Source organism: Psammomys obesus, unplaced genomic scaffold (genome assembly GCF_907164565.1).
Source record: "Psammomys obesus unplaced genomic scaffold, mPsaObe1.curated_primary_1811, whole genome shotgun sequence".
In the NCBI taxonomy this organism is placed as follows: Eukaryota; Metazoa; Chordata; class Mammalia; order Rodentia; family Muridae; genus Psammomys; species Psammomys obesus.
Genome location: NW_026585691.1, coordinates 5,309,017 through 5,334,115, shown reverse-complemented (window position 1 = coordinate 5,334,115; position 25,099 = coordinate 5,309,017). Strand labels below are relative to the sequence as shown.

General features: G+C 41.4%; 1 protein-coding gene across 3 annotated transcripts in view; it reads right to left on the bottom strand.

Moving 5' to 3' along the window:
* Positions 1-25,099, bottom strand: part of Vps13c (vacuolar protein sorting 13 homolog C) — a 147,060-nt gene that overhangs the window by 15,208 nt on the left and 106,753 nt on the right. For all 3 annotated transcript variants that reach the window (XM_055597904.1, XM_055597888.1, XM_055597896.1), the window contains 21 exons: positions 24,419-24,540; positions 23,522-23,816; positions 21,754-22,143; positions 20,753-20,857; positions 19,903-20,067; positions 18,932-19,060; positions 18,531-18,664; positions 17,850-17,976; positions 16,556-16,791; positions 11,325-11,466; positions 10,206-10,346; positions 9,286-9,367; positions 9,104-9,173; positions 8,215-8,326; positions 7,977-8,090; positions 6,575-6,714; positions 4,480-4,561; positions 2,978-3,091; positions 2,151-2,226; positions 1,684-1,847; positions 1,356-1,401 (listed from right to left, as the gene is read on the bottom strand). In XM_055597904.1, coding sequence (XP_055453879.1) covers positions 1,356-1,401; positions 1,684-1,847; positions 2,151-2,226; positions 2,978-3,091; positions 4,480-4,561; positions 6,575-6,714; positions 7,977-8,090; positions 8,215-8,326; positions 9,104-9,173; positions 9,286-9,367; positions 10,206-10,346; positions 11,325-11,466; positions 16,556-16,791; positions 17,850-17,976; positions 18,531-18,664; positions 18,932-19,060; positions 19,903-20,067; positions 20,753-20,857; positions 21,754-22,143; positions 23,522-23,816; positions 24,419-24,540 — 2,986 coding nt within the window. The remainder of the gene's footprint in view (positions 1-1,355; positions 1,402-1,683; positions 1,848-2,150; positions 2,227-2,977; positions 3,092-4,479; positions 4,562-6,574; positions 6,715-7,976; positions 8,091-8,214; positions 8,327-9,103; positions 9,174-9,285; positions 9,368-10,205; positions 10,347-11,324; positions 11,467-16,555; positions 16,792-17,849; positions 17,977-18,530; positions 18,665-18,931; positions 19,061-19,902; positions 20,068-20,752; positions 20,858-21,753; positions 22,144-23,521; positions 23,817-24,418; positions 24,541-25,099) is intronic.

The window sequence follows — 25,099 nt, the reverse complement described above, 5'->3', positions numbered from 1 at the left end:
TAGCACGCCCTGTTTAACCACAGAGGAACAGACAGAATGCACTCCTCTAAGTGGCTGCGCTGCTGTGTGCTCCCACCAATAGCCCGTCGAGACGCCAGCTTCCCCACACTCTCACTACTGGACCTTAGTGATCCTAACTGATGTTAAGTAAGATCTCATTTTGATTTACTCCCACACTTGCCTGATGACTAAAATGTATCATTTGCAAAACAAGGAAAAGTCTATTCAGATCCTTTGCCCATTTTAAGTTGAGTTATATTCTTATTGTTAGCTTGTACAATTTCTTTCTACAGTCAAGATATAAATCTTTTATCAAATATAGTTTACAAATCTTTCGTCCCAATTCATAGATTTTTTTTTCTTTTTATGATGATATTTTTTCAAGGCATTTTTTTTTTTTTAAATTTGGCAAACTGTCCTTTTCATTTCCTCCTGGTATCCCTCAACACATAAAATTTAAATCTTGTTGAATCTGACTTATCTGCCTTTTCTTTTGTCACCTAGGCCTCGGTGTCCTGTCTGGAAGGGCTCTTCCAAACCACAGCACTTGCTGCTGCATGTTTCTAAGTTCTGAGTTCTGCTCTCACCCTCTGGCATTTCATCCATCCTGGGCTTATTACAGACAGTGTATGTAACAGCCGGCTTACTGCTCTCCCCGTGTAGATGCGCCATCTTGCTGAAGCCATTGCTAGATTCATCTTGGCACCCATCTCAGAGATCGAGTCACAGTACTTGCAAGACCTCACTGACTTACATGTCTGCTTTCATGTCAGTATCATACTATGTAAGCTTCCTGTAGCTTTATGCTGCAGGAAGCTTTGAAACTAGAACATACAACATATCCCAACATTGCTGGGACATATAAGTCCTCCAACATTCCTTCTTAATTTTTAAAGAAGGCTTTAGTTGTTTTAAATTTTTGAATTACAATTAAGCTTTAGATTTAACTCATCAATTTCTGAAGAGAAAGAGGGATTTTGATGGCAAACACATGGAGGAGCAGGAGCTTTTACCATAGGATGATAAATACACATATATTCATATAACTATATAGTTGCATATATGAATATATAGCTATGTCTATAAGTATATGTATTTATATATCCCACACCCCCTGCTACTGAGGGCCTCAGAAAATCTCATTTTCTGATGGCCTTGAGGAGAACAGCATTCAAAAATCTGAGTCAGTCACCACTTAACCTCTCTGCTCTCTGAAGACAAAACTTGTAATCGATTATCAGGGCTATAATATAGAATTTAGTTTGAAACCCTCTCAATCAAACACGGAGTAGCAATAGCATCGGCCATGCATGCACCCTCCTCCTCTGTGCGGGAGAGAATTGTTCTCTACTCACCTTCCACAGGCTTTGTTATTATCCCAGTCACACCTCCGACAACTCCCTGAAAAAGAAATCCACCACTAAGTCTCCACAAACGGAGGGTGCTTAGCACGAGACCAGCCACTAGAGGTCTCCACAGGCATAGTAATTTTTTTTTTTCTGTTTTGTTTTATAGGACTGAGGACTTACAGTGAACAGTATGTACATACAGGTGAGCACGTTAATTTTACAAATATTAAATCACAGGAAATTCGCAGTAGACAGAGCCACAAAACAGACATCATTAGTGTAATAGCTCCAGTGCATTTGTGACGGATCCCTAAAGCCTCAACAGGAGACTCACACGTAAGAAGCCTTTCCCTCCTCTGGCCAGACTGTCTCCAAAATCTTTAGGCTGTCGCCCCATCTCCTCTCTTCTCTTCTGCTGATACTCTTTGTCCATTGTGATTGCAGCCAGGCCTTTCCCGACAGAGCCAGTGATTCGAGATACAACTCCCGCTGCGCCACCTACAGAGCACACCAGGAAGTCAGTCCCACCAAGCACAGCACAGTATGCACCAGCTTTAGACAAGCCCTGCAGCCCCTGCTCCTACACACTTTTTGCTATCAAGAGGAGTACACAGTTTCTAAAGCACATCCATCAAACCTATGAACATTAACAGCCCAAGAGGCTGCATTTAAGTCATGCCCAAGTTAAAATAAAGGAAATGTGTTTTAAGAGAGATTATTAGGAAGGTGAACTCTCTTTTACTACATATAACCACTTGCTTTCCATAAACAATGCACTTTAGAGTAGTAGGTTATACGCACCTACTGTGTGTCCAAAGAGGCTTCTCACTCCAATCACTAATCCTTCAGCAAATTCTTCAGGGCCTTGGACAGCACCCTGATTCAAAAAAAAAGGTTAGTATTAAACTTTAATAAGTGTAAAACTTTTAATCTAGCATTCTGAAGATTACATGAAGACAAAGAATGTATAAACACCCATCAGAACTAAGACCAAATCATTTTCATGCTATCTCTTAACACAGATGGATTTATACCGACTGTGGTTAACAGCAATTTCAAACCCACACAATCTCAGCAGATTCTACAGGCGGATACGACACAGATGTCAGTCACTTGGTACGGTCACAACATGCAGTTGGCTTCTCAGTACAAACTTCTACTGGAATGCCAGGACCAGCTGTGCTTCAGGACAGGGTCCACTGTGTCTGACTCTCTTACTCCCTCCCTCTTCATGGCCTTTCTAAAACCCCTATGACTTTGGCCTTCTGGACTCTTGAGGCAAAGGAAGACATGGGGGATGAGAGCTCCAGTGTGGACAGTCGATTCCCAAGACCCCTTTCAGTCCTTTCCACAGCAGACACTGCCTGTAATGCCCCCAGCACTCACACACTCCTGACAACACTGAATACAGAACACTCGGGCACACTTTACTGCCCAGATAAAAATAAACTGCCCAGATGTGCTCACTTGGATGTAAAACAGTCTTTCCATGTCACCAAGAACACTTTAAATAAAACTCAAAACCTATTTAATATTATCATTTGAACATGGTTTAATTGCCAAATACTTGTCATTAGAAAGCAGGGAATGTGTTTCTGTATACATGCACATAACTAAAAAACCAGTACCTGGAAGGGCTCATAGAACAGTGCCTCAACTCCTTCAGACAGGCCCCGAATTAGTCCAAATGGGTTTCCAAGCACATCTAAGCCCAGTACAAGCACGTACATCTGCTTTAAGAACTAAAAAAGAAAAGAGAATCAGCTACGTCCTTTCTGAATGCCGGAGAAATTTTAGGAAGCAACGGGAGACGGGACAACAGTTAAGGGGCAGCATGTGTAGCAGCCACCTGCAGCCCCACAACCTGATACCCATCATGTGCCTTAAATCAGCAGCTGACATTTAATAGTCATGTGACCTCAGACAAGCTATCTGGTCTGTTAGTCTTGGCCTTCCCAGCTGCAAAGTGGAAGGCTATACTGACCTTGCATGGAAGAGTATGAATAGCAAATGAATATAAAATTCAGTGGCCATTCGCTGTCTTTATTATTTTATCACTATTAAATTATATAGGAATAATTAGTAACTAAGGCAAAATAAAGAAAATTTATTCTTGTTTGAACCTACTGTTCACGTGAATCACAAAAAGAATGATCTCCCAGCGGAGGATGGAGAGACAAATGGAGCCCCGAAGTTCCTTGTGGCAACTGCACCTGAGTGGCCTGTGAGGCCGCCCACTCTTTGTCTACATACCCAATTCACTCAGTAGCTGATGCACAGGCAGAAGCTGGCTTGGAAAGCCTCAGGAGCCTCTTGCAGTGCCTTAGCCTACATCTTACATTCCCTGAAGTGGTAAAGGTATCATTGGAAAAGGAAAGGACCCTGGAAGAAAACATTTTGGAATGTGTTCTGGAAGGCAAGCTAAAGAAATAGAAACTACCCGAATGCACAAGACCTGCATACCATCAAGCCAGTCAAAACCCCAGCAGGGATGTGGCCACTAAGAAGCTGCCCATGCTCCAGGGAGATGATCCCACACCCCAAATACAGGCAGCACTAAGTGACCTCAATGCATTGAGAGAGAAACACAGAGAGAGAATGCATAGGAAAGAAAGGGGGTGGGGAGGAACCAGAAGGCAGGAAATGGGGGAGTGGATTTAATCAAAACATTATCTGCAAATATGAAATGTTCAAGAAAAAAAAGAAAAGAAAATTACTAAGAACATGTAGGCTACATGATAGAAATCAGTTCATTGTAAAACTAGCCTAAAATTATACTTGAGCCTTTGTATCTTAATGAAATAAAAGAAAGTCGATCTAGAGCAAAACTCATTTTTAAGAAAGAACTGAAAAGTCACTCAAGAAAACCACTAAGCAGTGCCGAGTTTGGTGGTACACACCTATAAATCCAGGGCTGGGCAGACTGAGAACAGAAAACTGGGAGTTCAAGGACAGCCTCAGCTGTGATGTTTAAGGCCAGCCTGGACTGCGTAAGAGCATGTCTTACAAGCAACAACAACAAAGCCAAGAGCAATAAGACTGAGGTCAATCAATCACATCAACATTTCCACACAGGTACCCTCTCATGCACCCATTTTATGGTACTTTAAAGCGTGTAGTAGGGAGTTACCTGTTCACTGTAGTGTCTAATAACACTCCACATGAGTTGATCTCTCTTGTAAAACTGATAGCGAATCTCATAGTAAGCAAGTCTAGAGGAGACAGGGGCAAGAGTTAAGGCTACTACAATGATGTTCTGAGTAAAGAGAAACCTTCAGTAGCAGCTGATTCTAGTAACATAACTTATAGTTGGTATCTTAATATTACGGTATAAATTTTTATAAAAACAGTTATTCTCATGTAAGGTCTTTTTTTTAATAAAAAGAAAATCCTTTATTTATTTACATAAATAAAGAGAAAAACAGTTTTTAAAAGTCAGCCACAGGGACAGTGATTTGGCATGTGCTAGAGCATGATCATGCATGTACACATGCGCGCGCGCACACACGCGCGCACACACACACACACACACACACACGCACAAATAAAAATCACAATAAAAATGACATGTGTTTTCTCATTGCTTCTCACTTTTGATTCTTTCCTCTTCTGCGTGGCCATAAAACTTAGAACATTCTGTATGTCACTTTTAAACTCAACATTATGTATTTCTATTTTACTGAAAATTCCCAGTAAGCATTTGAATACACGTGTAGCATTCCATTATACAGCAGAGTCAGAGAGTAATTCCTGCTCTCAGACATGCCCGAGGTTGTCATGATAAAGGGCACTGCCAGGTGCAGAACAGGGTACCTCTTTGACTGTATTCAGGATCATTTCATAACCGAATGCCCCCACTGAGTGACCAACAACAAAAACCTGAAAGGTATCCATGTGTGTCTATCTGCATATGTGTGCATATGCATATACTCACATATACGTTTCCAGTCACAAAACTATCATGTTGCAAGAACCCATTTCTTAAACTGGAAGTGTTGAATGCAAGTGTTCGTTATTCCTGTTTTGAGGTCTCCATTTCATTTGCATGTACTGCCGCTAATACTGCTGGGCATCTCTAATTCCTGCCTGCCACTCCCATTTTCTTCTGGGAGCCTCCACACAGTCTGTGGCCCTACTGTCCCTCACTCTCGCTATGAGTGTGTAACGCTGAGATCCGAGCAGTCTCCCTGTCTCATCTGCCATCCTGTTCCACAGGGGCATTTTGAGAAAAGTGTCTGGGGTTGTCTTCTTTTCGGCCGGGTGAATTAAACTTGGGGGTCTTGTCTTCCAACACCACACAGGCACATACACACTCAAGGTCTACCAATGAGCTGAGTGTTTAGCCCAAGTATTTAACCCCTAGGTCGAACCTATCTCATATTTCCACTGGGATGCTCTCAGTGCCTTTCGAAGAGAAAGACAACTCTACTCAGAGGCTGGACAACAACTTCTTTGACTTACATGTTTGTGTTGTGCGTGAGTGCTTGGCTGGGGATGTTCCTGTGTTGTGGTACACATGTATGTATGTGCAAGTACACCCCAAAGGATTGTCTGCCATTCATATTGGTTGGTCTGGAAATGGCCACGTAGACTAGACTGGCTGCAGTGAGACCCAGGGACCCACCTGTCTCCACCTCTCACCACTAGGACCCCAAGTGCACACAACCGCAGCTGGATTTGGAGGGAGGGGTCATTTGGATCTCAAGTGATTCACCAGACAAGCGTTCTCCCCAGCCCCCAACTTTTTGAAGTCTTTCAGTTCGAATTTTATATTTTTCTCCCCATTTCCTCTAAAACTTGGTACACCATGAGATGTGAACAATCTACAAAGACTTTTTCTCTCAGGTAACTGCTATTCCTACACCTGTGCAGAATATTCATGTCAGTGGACAGCCATGGAGGGCAGGCGCAGCTGTCACGGACACACAGCCTCCTCATAAGTGCAGAAAGGGGTTTTCATCTCTATAGTTTGCTATATATCACACTGGAGCCTCACTCCCCTGCTACATTTTGCTCTAACAGTAGTAAAACACAATTCACAATACACAGATCAGAAGCATTCAGTTTTTATGAAATATCCACAAGTAAAGCCCTGTGTGTAACTAGACTGCCCACACTCAAGTCATGAGCAAAAGGACTCACCCATTCTCTAAGCTAACGCTGCACTAATGATGGGAACCAGTATCCTGAAGCCCCTCAGGCACACACTTTAACAAGGGCCTTACTTGAATATGAGGTCATCCACATCGGTCAGAGTGGCACCTATGCTTTTCAACAGCAGGTTCACAGAATGAATTGCAATCATTTCCTGTTTCTCTTTGTCAGATTCCTCACCTCCGGAACCCAAAGACAGACTCAAGTGCAACTGAAAGAAAAATAACGTTCAACATATGAAAAACCCAAGCAAAGCTGTGTAGACACAGGGATCAGAATCTTCCAGCACCTAAGGTGCCCTGGGAAAGCCATCTGCATCCTGCTCACCCACTACGGAACAGACTCAGCGCCTGTACATTTGGTTCCTGCTTGTCTTTCTATAAAATGCAAAGTAGCCTGATCTCAGATTAAAGTGGCATTCTTAAAGTGATAAACACCTCTGTGTCCACACAAAAGAATCCTTAGCAAAATGGAATCACCACCTAAGAATAAAACAGGCCAAGTGGCATACGAACAGTCCACCAGGCAAAATAATGGTAACCATTTACTTCTAGCCAATTAAGGCAAATCATTTATGATAACAATTAACAATTACAATTTCTGAAAACATTAATCACAGTAATAACAACTGATCTTCACTTGTTGATTAGAGTGAAACTGTTACATAAATAGCTAGAACGAAACTGTTACATAATCTATTACATAAATAAAGCAATTTTAAACTTAGAACTGTGGAAATGCCTGATTTCTCCAAACTAATACAACGGTTTAGAATAGTAATTCCGTTTCACACATCCTGCTAGCTGAAAAAACTGGTGAATGTAACTGAGTCAATGGTGCTGTGGACAGTTCCCAAGAACACAAAGGATGTCAGTAGTGCAAGGCACACTTAATCACCAATCTGCCCACTGTGCAAGCACAGTGCACTCTAGTCCGCTACATCTGTGTAGCTACTAAGAAGTCATCCTTCCCTGTACGAGCGGAGAAGAACAACAAAAGGGGGAAAGGAAACAGATTCACAAAGTACAAAGTCAGGGAAGTGAGAGTATTCAATTTTCCACTCCCTCAGTTACAGTCACACTCGAGAAGGAACAGCAGCACCACGTCAGCAGCGTAACAGCCAGTTCAGCACTCTGACGTGCTGGTGAGGCGCCAATCACAGCTGTGTTCAGTGGTGGCTGCGACAGAGCACAGCCAGAACATTAAACCCTGGTAAGCACTCTCTGCTTAATTAAGAAACACGGCTGTCAGCATCTCCCCTGAGCACAGAGGCTATTAACTCAACACTGGAGAACACGCTCTGGTGCTTCCTCCCGGGAATTAGGGCTGCACATATGTCACAGAGGACTGTCTTCACTGTCACCATTAGTCACGTGAAACCTCACCAAATACCTGGTGTACCAAGTGAAGCTGTGCTGGTATATGACCCCTTCAAAAGTCCTGAGGCAATCTCACTCCCTTCTAACAACGGACCTTAACAGGGGAAATATGGAAGTGCTCGAAGAAACTCAGGATTGACATGTCGGTCCCTGAAGACACCATGAGCTCTGTGTTGAACGCATCGATGTCTTGTTGGATTAACTTTGTCTGGAAAAAATGTAAACGATTAATTTTTTTTCCTCGCTATAGAAACTAGCTCAAAAATAGCTACATTTTTTTTGTTTGTTTTGTTTTGTTTTTTACATTTGGCTGAAGAATTAAAAACTGTTACCCGTTTTCTTTCAGCCTCAGGATCACTTGTTGGGGTAAACAGTGCAATAACAGCTCCAAGGAACCCCTGATCAATTTTTAAGGCCATTTCCTGGATGAGAACCATAAAATACCTGTGGGGCAAGCAAACATATATTAGGTTTATTTACATAAAACATGTATGTGTGTACATACACATGCACATATACATGCACATACACACACATATGTTTTAAGCCAGGAGTAGGGGTGCACATGTTTGACCCAGCACTCAGAAGGCAAGGGCACATAGATCTGTGAGTTTGAGAACAGCCAGGGCTACACAGTGAGACCTTGTCTCAAAAAAAAAAACAAAAAACAAAAAAAACATTCTAAACATGATCATAACTGATATTTTTCACCCAAAAGCTACATTAAGTTCTTACTTCTCTGTGTCTTAACATTATGATAATAAGATCAACGTCTCCTTAAGCTGACATTTTTACTCATTACAGGGAAAGCCACAACTGACTAATACTGCTGTGTTAGCACTTATCACTGAAAGCCCCAAATGCCCACATTCATCATGTCACAGGAGAGATGATAAATTAGAAGTCACAGTACATATCATGTGATTTTTAAAGTTCAAGGCACCTGCTTTAAAGAATACAGCACACAGATCTGTATACTTTATATTCTAATTGGAATTAGAGATGGTTAAAGTCATTCTGAATTTTAAAACATGTGCAGACTACTTTAAAATATGCTTAAGTACTAAACAGTTCACCAACCCAAAGTAGATCAATATACTGATTGGGAAAAGAATTTTTGTACAGAAGCCACTCCCAAGGGAAAAAAAAAATGACAACAAGTTATTTTCAAAATTGACCCTTGTTTTACTCCCTGGAGCCGCACAGTAGAACTCTACTCACTTGAACTGTAGGACTTTACTGTACTCATTGAATCTTGTAATGACACTTATGTCGATGAAAGGTTTGGGTTCTAAAAGAAACACAACATAGAAGAACGAAGTCAGCCACCTCACCGGGCAAACTGATGTCTCCTCAAGTTTTTATGAAGGGTGTGCCAATATTCCTCTCTTTTCTCTTCTTACCTGAATCCAGGGCGATGGATTTGGGAGGAGCCACGGGATGAAACACAACTGGGAACATTGTACCTGGTAACTGATTATCAACCTGGGGGTACAAACATTTGACCAGGTTAGAAGAAGTCGAACATAAACGCTGGGCTTCAGAGACAGCAATGGAGCCTCTGCATGCACAGGAGAGCCACCAGCAGCTTCATTTATGAAAAACAAACGCTACGTGTCCCAGGGAGGCCTTCACTAGAGAGAAGGAACGAAAACCCTCAGATCTGCATTGGCCTTGTGCAGCGGATGTTTCGGCTCTGGAATGTGAGATTCTGACTCTTCAGGCTCAAATAAAATGAAAGCAGCGAGGGAATATTAAATTAGAAAAAGTGGAAAGAGCAAAAGGTGTCCTATATAAAACTTGGCAGGGATGGAGGGAGACTAAAGGAAAGGTGGGAGAGGAAATCAGGGAGGACTAGGAAGTAATCACCCCCAAACACAGCCCAACGGTGCCTTGCTCTTTGCTACCAAGAATGACAAAAAAAAATATTAGTCGGGGCTCTCCTGACAAACCGAAAGGAACATTTAAGAGCAACATAGTAGTGTAAGGAAACACCTTGGCAAGCCAGTGGTCAGGCTGACAGTCTTAATAGCAAGCAGTGCTTTGGACTGGGATGGTGGCAGCTGAATCCGCAGGTGTGTGAAAAGAGAAAACACACAGGGATATCAACAACAACAATAATAATACCAATTTACTTTTACAAGTTGACCTCTGAGGACTGGACTGAGGCCTCATGCACACTACACCTACTCTTCTCAAGCGGCATCCCAGCGCCCCATCAGATAATGTAACACAGGTCATGGCTCTCTAATAAATTAGGTCTCATTTCCTTGTTTTCCTAAGTGGTCACACAGATCTCTTCAGCTGAGAGCGATGGTGTTACCTGGAGCCAGTATAACCGGGCCCTTAAGCTTCTCTGGTGAGGGGACTGCTTGAATTCAACCTGAATCCCTGATAAGAAGTCCCGTTTAATAAGGCACCGCATAGGAAGCCGCATTTCCATTGGGACTTTGTCAAAGTTGACCTGTAAAAGACAAAAGCACTTTTGTGATTGTCACCCAGCAACTATTTGATGGCTTTTAAAACATCGCACTCATGATGTTGCGTGAGCTCAACACCTGCTCATCTCTCTGTCTCACAAAGGCAGCTTGCTTTGTTTCCTTTGTTTTCCTGAGGCCAGGTCTCAAGCTACAGCCTAGGCTCTCCCCAAACTCACAGCAATCCTCCTGCCTCAGCCTCCCAAGTTTGGACTTGACACACACGAGCCACTACAACAACCAGAGAAGCTCTTCGGGTCTTTGCAGCTACAGCCTGTGCAGCAGAAGGATGGCCTTCCTAGAACTAACTAGGGAACTAGAATTCTGAGTGCCTTACATTGCAGAAACTACTTAAAATGATGTATAGAAAAAATGAGCAGTAATAGAGAACTCCAGTTCAAAGGTTCAAAAACTCCATTTTTAAAGGTTTTATTTATCTCATTTTTATGTTATGTGTATGAGTGTTTTGCCTGCATGTGTACGGGCACCACAGCATGAAGTGCCTGTGAAAGCCAGAAGAGGGCATCGGATACCCTGGAGTGGCAGTACCCACATCTAACGATCATTCACACTAGCTGAAATAACAGAGCAAAGTTTATGTACATTTTTCACCCATGAAGTATCTAATATCACAGTCTGTTTTCATCAATGTGAAGGTGTGAAAAAATGTTTAACAGACATAAAGTCTCCATAAATTTACTGAAAACAAATTCCATGGAACCGGTAAGCAAGAAGAACAATCAATAAACACAGAGAAGAAAGCCAAGGTTAAATAGTTTTGTAGCTATGTTTTAATTAGGTATATTGACAAGCTCCCTAATAAATACAGGTCTATTTGCTTTTATTTTAGTTTCTATATACAGGACGTTAAAATTTTACTCATTCGTAGTACCACTATCTAGACCACAATACCTATGAAACTAAAGCCACAAACCATAAAGCCATAAAACAACACATTTGTATACCTCGAAATTACTGTCCAGCTTAATCCAGCCACGCTCCTGTGAAGCAAGATGCTTCTGATAGGACTGCTCCAGCAACATTATCTGCTTCTGACTGAATGGCTTCCACTTCTGCTTTGGCTTCATCTCCCAAACAACACCTGAGCTAAAACAATTCACACAGGAAATTAAACTGTAAGTGTATGTTTTAACGGAACTGTTGCTGAATTTTGAATTTATCTGGCTATCAACTTCCTGTGACAATTATTGATACAAGAGATGTTTTTCGATATAATAGGGTTTTTTTGTTGTTGTTTCTGTTTTTTGGGACAGGGTTTCTCTATGTAGCCTTGGCTGTCCTAGACTTGATTTATATATCATGCTGGCCTTGAACTCACAGAGATCTGTCTGCCTCTGCCTCCCCTGTAAGGCATGCACCACTGCGCCCAGCACAAGAGGTTGTTTTTTTTTTTTTAGTGAACCCATATTTATTAAAGTCAGTAAGTTCTTACTTTCCTGCCTTAAAAAGATTGCTTTTCCAATCTAGAAGCTTAAGCACCCATCCCCCCCCCACACACACACCAAAAATTTTTTTCTCTTTTCGTAGCCTGCAGTGTACATCAGAATAAGGAACTGAGCCAAGGATGAGTATTTGACAGTCACTAGGAACCTAGCTGATGCACAGACAATGTCTGTATGTATCCCTCCCTATAGTGGGAAGGACACTCAGATCTGGCATTACTGCTGAGGACTCTTTAAATCCAAGGTAACGATTTTTCTGTCATCTGCATGTTAACTACAATACTGCGAGATTCGGCCGGCATGCCGAAAACAATGCTGGCTTCCTAGAAACAGGTCACTGTAGAACCATAAACATGTTGACATATATATATATAATGGGCTTGGTTTTGTTTTTTTGGTTTTTTTTTTTTTTTTTTTATCTGTAAAGTATAGTTTCAGTTTTTAAGAACCAAAGGTAACACATACCGTAATGATTCCCTCCATAGGAGCCAAATTGGGCAATATGCTTTTGTGAGAAGGGTTCCTTAGATTCAAAACACATTAAAACCCTTTCTTTTCAGAATATACAGTGGAGTCATGGTAGAAGAAACTGTTCTGAACAATGCTTAAAAAATGAAATACAAGCGTCTCTCCTTCCTCCCTTTATACTTGATGCTTGGGGGAACAGAGCACTAACACAGAAAAACACTACCATGTTTTTTATTTTAAAACCAATGACTTATCTACTTTTGTGCATCAAAATGAAAGTGGTTAAAAGTAATCAGTACCTGCTAACTATATATGATTATCTTTTGTACAGTGTGTTGTTTTCTTAAATAGAAAACCAAGCATCACATAATACACATCTAAGCTAACAGGGACTTAACCTATCAGTTCAGCAGACCTTTACTGAAGACCTGTTGCCACAGGCAATGCCATTTAAAAACAAGTCTTCACATTTCACTTTTGTACCTATTCTTCCTCATCAGCCATAGACTTTTAAGATTCTTTTAAAAAAGTAAATTTCACCTGCCTGCAAAGATGCGTGAAAGAGCAAGACAAGGGGGAAATATCTTTCATGGTAACACACTAGCATCTATCAAGCAAATGACTGTTTCTGTTTATTTTTATATAGGACCACAAAGGTTGTACATTGATGATGTCAAAGAAAGAAAAAACACTTCCATAAAACTAAACACAATTTTTAAAAACATGAATCCATGAAAAATTCTTTCAGAGGTGTCAACATTTTACATAATCATTGTTCCTGATTATCAAAATCAAGTACAAATGCTCAATGGTTCAAGTGAATTTTAAAGAACCATCCATGGAGAGGACCCAGATACCTGGCTCAGATGAAGCCCATGGGCAGCTCAGTCTCCATGTGGGTTCCCTAGTAAGGGGAGCAGAGGCAGTCTCTGTCATGAACTCAGTTGCCTCCTCTTTGATCACCTCCCCCTGGCAGGGCGACTCTGCCAGCCCACAGAGGAAGAAGATCCAGGCAGTCCTGATGAGATTTGATAGGCAAGCGTCAGAGAGTAGGGGAGGAGGACCCCCCATTTCAGTGGAGTAGGGGAGGGGAATAGAGGGGGAAGAGGAAGGGAAGGTGGAGCAGGGAGGAGATAAGGAAGGGGATATAATACACAATTGGGATATAAAGTAAATAAATTGTAAAAAATAAAAAAATAAAGATTTATTGTTTATTTATTCAACTACATGAGTGTTGCCCCTATGTGCAACACTCACAGAGGCCAGAAGAGGGCGGAAGGTCCTCAGGAGAGGGAGTTAGAGACTTTTTTTGAGTCACTCAACATGGGTGCTGGGACTCCAGAGTCTCTCTACAAGAGCAGTAAGTATTCTTAACCTCTGATCCATCTCTCTAGCCTCTTATTTGCAATTGCAAACAATCAGATTACAAGGAAGTTCCTTAACTGGACAGATCGATTTGAAATGTAAACATTTCCTTTGCATATAATATCAAGGTCCAAAAATGTTGCTGCAACTAATATAAAACATAAAAAATGTAACTGATATAAAACATATCTTCTCCAAACACACAGGGATTGAGACCTTTTAGCATAAGGCAGCACAGGCGATACACACCAACAATCTGACATAGTGTGATTTAAACATTAACTATCTTAAAACCGAGCTGTGGCAATAAAAATTTTGCGTATAAGCACTATCTGGCTTTCTAATTTTCAATTAAAGTTCATATAGAAACACTGTCAGTTCCTTAGCAAAAGACAGTTCCAGTCAGAGTGCAAAAGCAGTGCATGAGTGTAAAGGTTTCACTCTTGGCTCAGAATTTAAGTGAGAGGCTTCCATTGCTAAACCATTCAACTGCTGTGTGGTATGACCCAGGACAACGAACTTCTACTGCATCAAAGTCACAGGGCTGACGGTGGTTAAACCACGAGACTGAGTTTGACAACACACAACAGATTCAAGTATTTCCCCATCAAGTATCTGCTGACACACAATACAAAGAACAGAAGGCGTGAAACGCTTCACACTTTCAAAGTTTTTTTTGAAACTGTCCAATAAGATTCTGGTCCCAGTTGTAATGCATTTTAGACTTCAGCATAGTCATGCAGAATTCATCTTTCCCATGTTTGAAACTATTCCCATCAGCCATTTTAAGCTCTGCAGTGACTTCCTACTTGCACAGTGACTGAGCGCAAAGGAAGAGCTAGGGAGCCATCAGCACCACCGGCCTTTTGTAGCTGGCTGATGTTGTTCTGAATGTCCTTACCTCCTTGTACAAATGTCCTCACCGAAACGCCAATGGCCTTAAGTACTTTGTCATCTCTGCATACATCTCTTTAGCTGCTTCAGCCAGAGGGACTCAACTAGCTCATGACAGACTACAAAAGGCTTTCCTTGCGAAACTTGACAAATGAGTCCTCCAGAAGATGACTTTGGCTATAGCTTCATTCATGTTTATCTCTGTGAAAACTCATGCTCTGGTGAGATGTTCTGTCTTAAAACTTTCTGAATTTTCCAGCCACTGTTCACCTGCAAACATGCTTACTCTGGAAGTGTCAGTGTATTCCGTATTTTGCTGGCACAGCTATAATGGCATTATGCAATAAATTAATGCTTTGTCAAAATTAGAGCTCACTCTGCTATGCCCTAAAAGAGAGACATTCAAGGTCCATTTTTCCTGTGCTCACATGATGGGTATCTAGTAGTGGGAATAAATACACAATAATAGCAAGACAGTATTGACTGTGATTTTACTGCACAGAGGAATGGCAAGAAAGCAGCTACACATGATAAATAGCTCCCCAAACCAATCATGGGCCATACATTGTGAATTTCATATAATTTCACTTCTTACAAGATATTATCTTGTGTTTTTCCATCTTTTCAATATTAAAAACTTTGGTTTGAAATCAAAAGCTCTACATAAACATGCAGTGGATATATGTGGCTTATAACTTGTACTTTGCTGAGGTATATTAAAGAATACTGTTCATAAAATAAATATGAATTTATAATATCTTTGATCAGGAGATGATAACTATTCAGGAGTTTTCTCAGTAGAAACAGAAGCAGAGAAAATAACTGGCTATAAAAGTTCCAAAAAAAAAAAAAGTTCCAAATAACTAACCATTAAAGACTTAGAATCTGGAGTGAACGGCTGCGTGGGCATGGTGAGCTGGCCTCTCACTTCTCACACTGTGCTTGCAGGCACAGTGATTATCTAGTGATTATCTAGCTAACAAACTTCCAGCTCGATTTCTCACTTAGGGAAGTGAGTTTACAAGGTTCTGGCATTTCACAGGGCTAACTGTAGTTACTGGTGCCCACATATTCCTTTCCCCACACCCTCCTGGCTGCCTGCTGGGGCATCAGAGAATTTAGCTGCTGTTCACTTAGGAAACCTGCCCCTTTTCTCAGAGATGCATAACAAGGGACCCAGACTCTGCCACATAGGCCTGACTCCACTACAGAGTTCCTGCAAAGCTATCTTTGATACTGAAGGCTGAACTCTCCTAGGAGTGTGTGCACAAACATGCTGCTGTCTGTAAACTTTAACCCTCAACAATCCATCCCAATGTCTTGAACCTCACATCTCGGACATATATATATTATATAATATATATATTATATAATATATTATATAATATATATACTGATATATACAGATATTTATATACATATTTATACTGTGATTATATATATATATATATATATATATATGTAGTTTCCTTTATGAACACTTTTCCTATCCCATGGCATGCTAATTTACCCAAATTCAACTACAAAAAATAAATTATTTTCCCTCTAGATGCAGATACTATTTTCAGTTTTTCTCAATGTTTTTGTAACTCATTTTTTTTTGAAACAGAAAAGAAAGAAGGGAAGGAAGGAGGAAGAAATGGAAAGAGAGAAGGAAGGAAGAAAGGAACAAAGGAAGGAGGGAGGGAGGGAGGGAGGGAAGGAAGGAAGGAAGGAAGGAAGGAAGGAAGGAAGGAAGGAAGGAAAGAGGGAACAAAACAAAGAAGGAAGGAAGACTGAAGGAGAAGATGACTGACTTTCTTCCCTGACAACTGACATGAGTACAGAGAGGATGCAGAGAGTCTCTGAGTTCCTCTGTGTCTCTGGGCCTCTCAGCTATCAGTCCAAACAGCTACTTAGTCAGTAAGTCAAATTGGAACAGGGATCTGTTTAGACTCTCACTAACAGGGTATTATGAACTCAGGAACTTCTAAAGATTCCTGCATCTTATTTCCCTTTGTGTATACCTGGTGATTCCCACATAGGAGACTTCCTGCTTGTTTTCATTGTTAACCAGAGAGAGCCCGAGGCTGTGCAGTGACAAGGAGACTTCGTGATCAGCCTGCTCCATTTCTTCCGCCTGGAGAGCTTTGGAAACCATGGCAACATCATCTGTGAAAAGCAGGACCCTCTGGCGGCCGTCGAGGAAGGACACCCAATGTATCTGTATATTCGCATCATATGGAAACTGTCCACACTCATCCTGGAGAAAGAGATTTTGAGTTAAACCTGTATGAGCTTTTCATACTTAAAACTGATTTTAATAACTGGGGAAGATCAGAAAAGCTTTAAAAAAAAAAAACTACTGTAAGATAGAGAACCCCAGTCATCAAACTGACATAAGGTCAGCATTTACATAAAAATAACAGTGACACTCATCAGGTATGGGGATAGGACGGAGTGGATAAAGTGGAACTCTACAAGTGAATTCTAAAGTTTGGAGCTCTAGAACTCATTTAAAAGCTAAGTGGAGAGGGTGGCTGTCAATAATGTGGGGGGGCAGAGGAATCTGGGGCAAGCTGACTACTTAGACTAGCCACATTGAGAGACCCTGTCTTGATAAAGTAGGAAGTGATTGAGGAAGACAACAGAAATCAATTCTGGGGTTCTACATGCATAAGTACATGCCCTCACATACTCAGAAATGTGCCAACATATATACACACATGCCCACAAAATACATACTAGAGGGGACATGCGAAGGTACTGAGTGCATTTGGCCTTATTGAATGGTCACAGGATGGGGTCAGGGGATGGAAAGCTACAATATGAAAGTAAACGGTTGGGGGTTGAGTTGACCAGGGTGAGCCTGTGACTGTTTATGCCATCAACTTGGCAGGGTCTAGAGTCAAGGGTCTAGACCTTGGAGACAGGTCTCTGGACTTCTAAATCAAGTTAATAGGGGTGGTAAATACTCCTACATGTACACAGCACCCTTCCAGGAGCTGCAGTCCCAGCTTGCATAAAAAGGAAAAAGCAAGCTGACTACCAGCATCCATCTCTCCCTGTCCCCTTACTTCAGACATAATGTGACCAGCTGCTTCACTCTCCCTGCCTGGATGGCCTGTACCTCCGTGAGTGACAAGAGGCCCGAGCACACAACACACTCTCAACAAAGATGCCTTGCCAGTTACTCTATCATAGTAAGCAGATAAACAACCACTACAAATTATCTGCATTATAAATCACAAGAGTAACCTTCTTAAGACATTTCAGCTCACTTTTGTCCCATGGAGACAGCACTTCTCTATCAAACGGTACCTTTAAGAGGTCATGCTCCCCAAAGTTCGCCGCATAGCTCCAAGTGAGTTTCCTAGTGCCGGTGGGGTCTGCCCAAGCAAAGAGTCGAGTTTCTCTTGGCAGCAATACTAGTTCCTCCTGCGACCCACTGAAACGATTGACAGAGGGAAGATGAGTACGCTCTGGCCCAGAGAATAATGACATACATTTCTTCCCCAAAACAAGTGCACTCACAGGTTCTGTAACTAGCAGTTCTGAAGCCTGTGCAGACGGAATGTGGCAGTGCCGTGCACCTCCAGAGAGGTGCACTTACCATTACCAGGTTACAAAGGGAGGGGCCATGTTTAAGACGTGACTTCACAGTCCTTTGTCTGCACCCTGAAATTCATAAAGACCCGAAGCTCAACAACTTTTCCTCATGTTTGCTATCAAGCCACTTGACAAAAAGACCCTTCTGAACTGATTTGGATCTTTAAATAGCATCTATTTGTCCTAGTTCATGCTGTAGAAATATAAAAGTGGTTGATGAATGGATGGATACTGTGCCAAAACCGGTCAGTGTGTTAGAAATAAACACCACAGACTCCTTGCCACCACCGTAAAGTTTGAAGACATCTGGGATGTGAGACTCCAACATTTTTCCGAAGGGACCGTGGATCAGTGAGAGCAGAGTCGAGATTCTAATGGAACCTGTTCCCATACCTCTGTCTATATGTGAGGACATCCCACTGCGTGTGGTTCATTATCAAAGCAGGTGCAGATCCCTCGTGGTAATCAGAGAAGGTTATGACAGTTGAGTGTTCAGCAGTGTTTATATCCACCAAGATACCCCCATTCTGTTTCAGAAAAAAAATATATCTATATCTATATATATTCAGTTTACTGGTTCAATCTCGATTACACGTTCAATTACCTGAACAGATACACTACTTACTTTCTAAAGTTCCTACTGGCTCTGGTTTTTACAAACATATGCTGGCATTAAACGGGCACATAGAAGCCCTAACAAGTAATTACCAGAGCTCTACAGCACAGCTTACAGAAATATGTTCAAGCAACTTTTAAAAGTCAAAGACACCATGTTCTACAATATGAAGACTTACCAGATCTTCTAAGCTCAGTAAAGTGCCATTGTCTTGTCGGTTGTAAAAGAATGGCTTGGAAGATCCTTCGTAGCCCACCACTCTCACACAAAGTTTGCCAGACAAATTTTCAGGCCAAAATGGAATGCACTGAAAACATTAAGTATAACATCAGTTTTTAAACTGTGCTGTGACAAAAGACACTGCCTCATCAAGCATGCACAGCACGGACCTATTAAAAACAAAATAAAACACTATTCCTGTAAATATGAAACCAAAATGCACTCATCAGGACAAACATCTATTAATCTATATGCAATTGTAGCAATTACATTATAAAAACCTCGAAAGCATATTGACTAAGAATGCCGCCATAGCCTGCATACTTAAAACCTATACTCTTCATGGCATTTGCTTTTGTGTCTTGCCAAATTCACTTCACTGATGCACAAAGAATTTTTCACAGAGCATCTTCTCTACACACACGAGAAAGCCAAAAGCAGCCACGGAAGGAGCCACCATACAACAGACTACAAGTTCAGACCCCAAGAGCAGCAGTGAAGATCTTAATTAAAATATAACAGCTTGAGCTTCTGTTTCTCCATCTATAAAAGGGGACTCTTAGTTCTTCATACATCACAAAATGGGGTTCTACTGTAAAGCACTTGGTAAATTCTATTTCTGAATTGACATACTACTGCAGCAAACCCACATCCAAGATAAGAAGACAAGCATTTCTACAGAGCACACTGGGTCTATACACTTTCCGTAGCACAGCTATTGATTTTCATCGTATGGGAAGAACTAGAGAATGGACTGCTAGCCATCGACCAGGAAATATTACCAATAATTTTCTACAGGGTGAAATAAAGATCTTTTGAGGCTACTGTCGTACTTAACACCTATATATGAGATGGTGTAACAAGATTCACATTTACATGTTTCTCTTTATCTACACATTTTAGAAATCAGGCATATTTAGGGAAGTTTACCTCTGAAGAAGCGACATAGTGCCATTTGTTGGTTGGTATGGAATCATCAGGGCCAATCTCTCCAACTTCTAGCTCTAAAGAAGACTTGTTTGCAACAGTCCAGAAGGGGGTCAGAGTGACTATCCGTGAGAGGTTAAAACTGCTCATTTTGATGCTAACCCCGACCTGAGGGAAGAAAACAAACGAGATTGTTCTCCTGCTCTTTATTCAGTGTCAAAAATAAAGACATATGTCACACATACGTAACTTAAAATATCTAGAGAAGAATTGTTAAATAAAGCAACTAATAAAAGCTGTGTTCTACCACCATTTCTCTCTCTCTCTCTCACACACACACACAAAGACCTGGTTTCTTACATCAGCTTTATCAGAAATCAACAGCAGAACACAGATCACCATATCAATAATAACTGGCAATGACAGATCTACTGTCTAGTTTTTTGTTACTTCTTATTAATCCAAATGTTAATTGTGTTATAGTTAGTAGGCTCAAATTTTATTTGTCAGTTACCAATAAAATTAGAATTATGAAGCAGTAGTAATGGGTTACGTGACATCAGATTATTTAAATTTTCAAAGTAGTCAAGCTTAAGATTTAAGACTTCAATGATGGGATATATGGAGTGAAGATTTTCGTGTTATCTTGAACAGGAACCAAGTTGCCCCCTCCAATGGATTCCACCCCCTGTTTAAATTCTGGCAAATTCAAGTTCTGTTTTGATACAGTAATCACAGAAATCTACAGACAGTCCTACATAGAATAGTTTGACTGAGAGCTCTGTTCACTTTAGGAGCCGGCTTATTTACTGGAGCGTGGAAATGTATACGAAGCCAAAGCAGATGTTCTTACCAGGTATTCCATATTGGTGGCAGGGCACTTCACACACCCATAGCTACCCACAGTGTCCAATGAGAAACCATTGGACCAGGCACTTGTTGAAATTTTTAACTGTACCTATACCAGAGAACACATAACATATAAGAAGCCTAAAGGATGGTATTAATTTCACTGCTTTTATAGAAACCGCTAGACTTCTGGAAACTCCAGTATCTTGAGACACAAAAATATAGTCAAAGAAGAGAGGTATAGCTCTGACCTTCCCATTCACCTCAGCAATGAATGTAAATTTGACTCTAAATTATTTAATTAAAATTAGTGTACTTAAACACGGCTTTCACGTTTTCATGTTGTTCAAGTGCTATGGGACTCTGTTACAGACAGTTGAGCTCTACCCAGACCCACAAAAGTTAACCCATAGACAGGACCTAGCAAGCAACTCTAAAGCCATCTAGGTGATAATAACTGAGATCTGAGACTCATGACTGCAAGCAACATGCCTGGGATATGTGGAGTCATTGTAAGCAGAAAACCTTCTCTACATTAGTGATGAGCAGTGTCTAAGGATGGATAAGACAAGACAGGGGAAAACAGAGTCGGAGGGATTAGCAATCAGGGTAAAGGGCAGAGCATACATAAAAGCCTAGGGTCGTGTACTGAGCATGCCTGGACACTGGGCTTCTTCTCTAAAGGCTACCTTGGAAGGACAGGGAGGTGCATCTGATACAGGTCAGCTCAACTGCTGTGTGTTTTCGCATGCCACACCAGCACTACGACAGTGACTAAAATAAAGCTACTCCACCAGGCAGGACTGCAATAATGCAGTGGTCCTGCGGCGCCTGAAGAATGGGGAGCCCTGCATCAGCTGATTGCTGCTGGGAGTTCCTAATGCCCAGCTGGAATCTGCAGCCTTTAAAGTCTCATTGGACTTAATTCACACACAGCCAAGCAAGCTCTTGGATCCCCAAGTCTCTAGATTTATAGCTTTCCTATTTTAACTTGCTAGAGCATACCTTGTTTTTGCTAAAAATGTTCTTCTTCTTGAAAGAGAATAAAATGATGTCCCTGAAATCAGCTGGATGTTTAACATGTATCTCCTCAGAGCGATACTGGAGAACCCGAGTAGTTTTGTTGATTAGCCAATAGGGACTGAAGACAGACAGCTCCATCCGGCAGCCACTTCGCCTGACGTGTACTGACAAGTCAACTGTCATCACTTCCGCTGTGTCTGAGGAAAAACACACGAGGAAGAACTCGGGAAGTGTGTCGCAAATGCGGAAGTGTCCACTCCAGTTCTTGCCCAGGTATTTCACCAGGACTAACTCCATGATCTCGCCGCTGATTCGTGAGTGGAGGACGTCGGCAGCGCTGCCTTCTGCCAGCTCGTGGGTTTCTGCAGTTCCCTAAAAGCAACCACACAAAACCAAGCTTACTAGGCACAATTCCTAAATAACAAAATCCATATTTAAGACAATGCTACATATCCTAGCAAGGAAGGCTGAACACCAAATCTAACCATGCTTATATGTTAGAAATTCCCAGCAATTGCTAAGGACTCCAAAGGGAACATTCTATCACATCCACAGTGGGGGTTTCTTCTTGTTAAGTCTGTAGGCAAGCCATCCTAAGTTTTGAAAAAAAAAAAAAAAATCTATTGTCTATGCCATGAATCAAAGACTAGATCTGGGACCCAAGCTTTTTCCATTAGTGCTGGATTATAAAATGAGCCACTTCAATGAAAGGACATCAGCTTCGTCCTCTCTATTCCAAGGTCAGGGCTCATAGCTACTATATGTACAGAATCAAGAAAGGCAGGCCAAGCAAGGTGGCTCTGCTTTTAAAATGAACACTAGGGCTGGAGAGATGGCTCAGCAATACTGGTTTTGCAGAGGACCTGAGTTCAGCTCCCAGCATCCACACCCAGTGGCTTACAACAACTTGTAACTCCCAACTCCAGGAAATCCGACCTTCTTCTGGACTCCTTGGACACTGCACCCACACATGTACACACACACACTTAAAAACAGAAAATAAACCTTTTAAAAGTTGAATGCTGGTGACAGAAACTGGGATTCTTTACTGCGGCCTTCTTTACACTGATATTATTTGTTTCACTTAATTAACTTCTGTCTCCATAACTCAGGAATGGATCATTGTTTGATAAAGAAAAGGAATCATTTAGGTTCCAAAACACTCCCTAAGGCCATTGCATTTTAAAACATCATAGCACGTGCAAATTTAATTATAACATCCCATGTACCCACATAGCAGAAAGAGAATTTTATTTCCAGCATAAACTTTAAGGCAAAACATCAGGATGAGATATTTCTATTTGCATTTTTCTCTCCTTTAAGTAATAAGGCAACATAATGAAAAGATGGATGAGGTTCTTAATTCGTGACAGGCACAGCAGAGGAAAGCAGCAGGGCTTGGAAAGCTGAGCTGCTAAGTTTGGAATCCCAGCTTCACCGCTGCTAGGAGGAGGATGTCGGATGAGACACCTGATCCCTCTGTGACTCAGAGAAAAGGTCAAAAGGACTGTACCCACTACAGAGGCCACTGTGAGGATCCACACATGCTAACACACAGAGAGGAAACAGTGTAAGGCCTAACTGTCAGTGCCATGCCAGGTTAGCTGTAACAAACCCATCTTAAAAACATGAACCACCACCTTAAACTAACACCACGAAACACAATGAGAGTTCACTTTGTCCAATAATAGTAATAAACAGCATAAATAGATATCGTAAATAAATGATAATGAAAACACAAGCCACGCACCTCCAGTAAGTATCTTAGCGAATATGGCAGAAGGTTCCGCAAGGTGAGAGGAGGGTGGAGATGGATGACGTAGGCCGGGTCCCAGTCTTCCCCGTGGGCACTGATGTAGCTCAGCTCATCAGGCCGGGCGACGGTGTTCACGATGAGCGGCAGGAAGTTGACCTCTGCCGAGGGGCACTGCAGCATGCACCTGACCTCCCTGCTGCGGTGCAGCTCTTCCTTCCAGGAAATGTACGTGGTGGACTGCGAGTACTGCTGCTCTAAGCTGCCAGCCGGCTGAACGTACAACTGGCACCTACAGAGGTTTTGACGGAAGGTACGGAAAAGAACCTCAGGTCCTTTGCAATGACTCCGAAAGGTGGCTACTGATATTCTTACAAATGCAGGCACCACTGCTAAGAAAGTCCAGAATGTGCCCAAAACGACAGCTGCCCTTCAGAGGAAGGACAACTTGAAATATTTTCATTTTGACTATAAGGGCAAGCTAATAAAATATATAACTTAGAAAATTACAAAGTATCAAAAATCAGATCAAGAGTTTATACTATAAATTCAAAAGTAACATATGTATTTCTGATCAAAAGAATAAACTCATTTGTATTGTAAAAATGGCTGTTGTATGGCTAGGACACCACTCTCCCTAAAATAGAGATCCAATCATAAAACTAAGAATACATGGTTTACTTTCTTTTATAACATTTGTTTATTTATATAATTAACAACCCACATTAGCTGTACAAATTAACAGGCTTCACTACGATATTTCTACATTCCCTATGCTAACTGTGCACATTCACCCTTCCAAGACCCTCACAGTCTTCGGCAGTGCTGCCCATCCATCCCAGCTCTGCTGACCACCATCCCATTTGGAAGCTAGTACAGTACAGACAGGCGCACCTATAGGAATCCAAAGGGACGTGGAACTCTTCCTCAGGTCTGGCTATTCCAATACGCTCCAACAGCTTAACATTCTTGACAAATTTGTAGATGATAAATGCTATTGAAAAGTGGTTTTTAATCTGTTGGAAAGGATATATAAATGTTTTTTAATGACATGTAATTTTTTTTTTTTTAAAAAAAGCATTAGCAGCACACACATTTATTTTAGATCTAAAAAGGTTCAACTTAATATTGGAAGGTGCTCCCATTGGCTAACAACAATATTTAAGTATCTAAGTGTTACATATTAACACTAAACTTAATGTTTAAAGTGTTTAAACATTAAGTGTTTAAACTTAATGTTTAAACTTAAATGTTTAAACTTAATGTTTAGTTTAAAGTGACAGTTCCAAGTTGGCACTGCCACGTCAGCTACGTATCAAGTGGATATGTTGTTAGTCTATGCTGCCCTTAAGGATGCACCACTCCTGAAGATTTCAGCCATGTTTTCTCTTCACAACCTCCCATGAACACACATGTGACAAAGAAATGAGCAAAGCCGTGGAGCTCTTTTCCTGACTGCACTGTGCTGTGTGCTGCGGACAACAGCAACCTAAGAAGTAACAGGATCCAAAATGCAGATGAGTTCCCATCCATCTCGTGGTCAGGTGGGGAGAAATGTTCTTCACACTGACACAC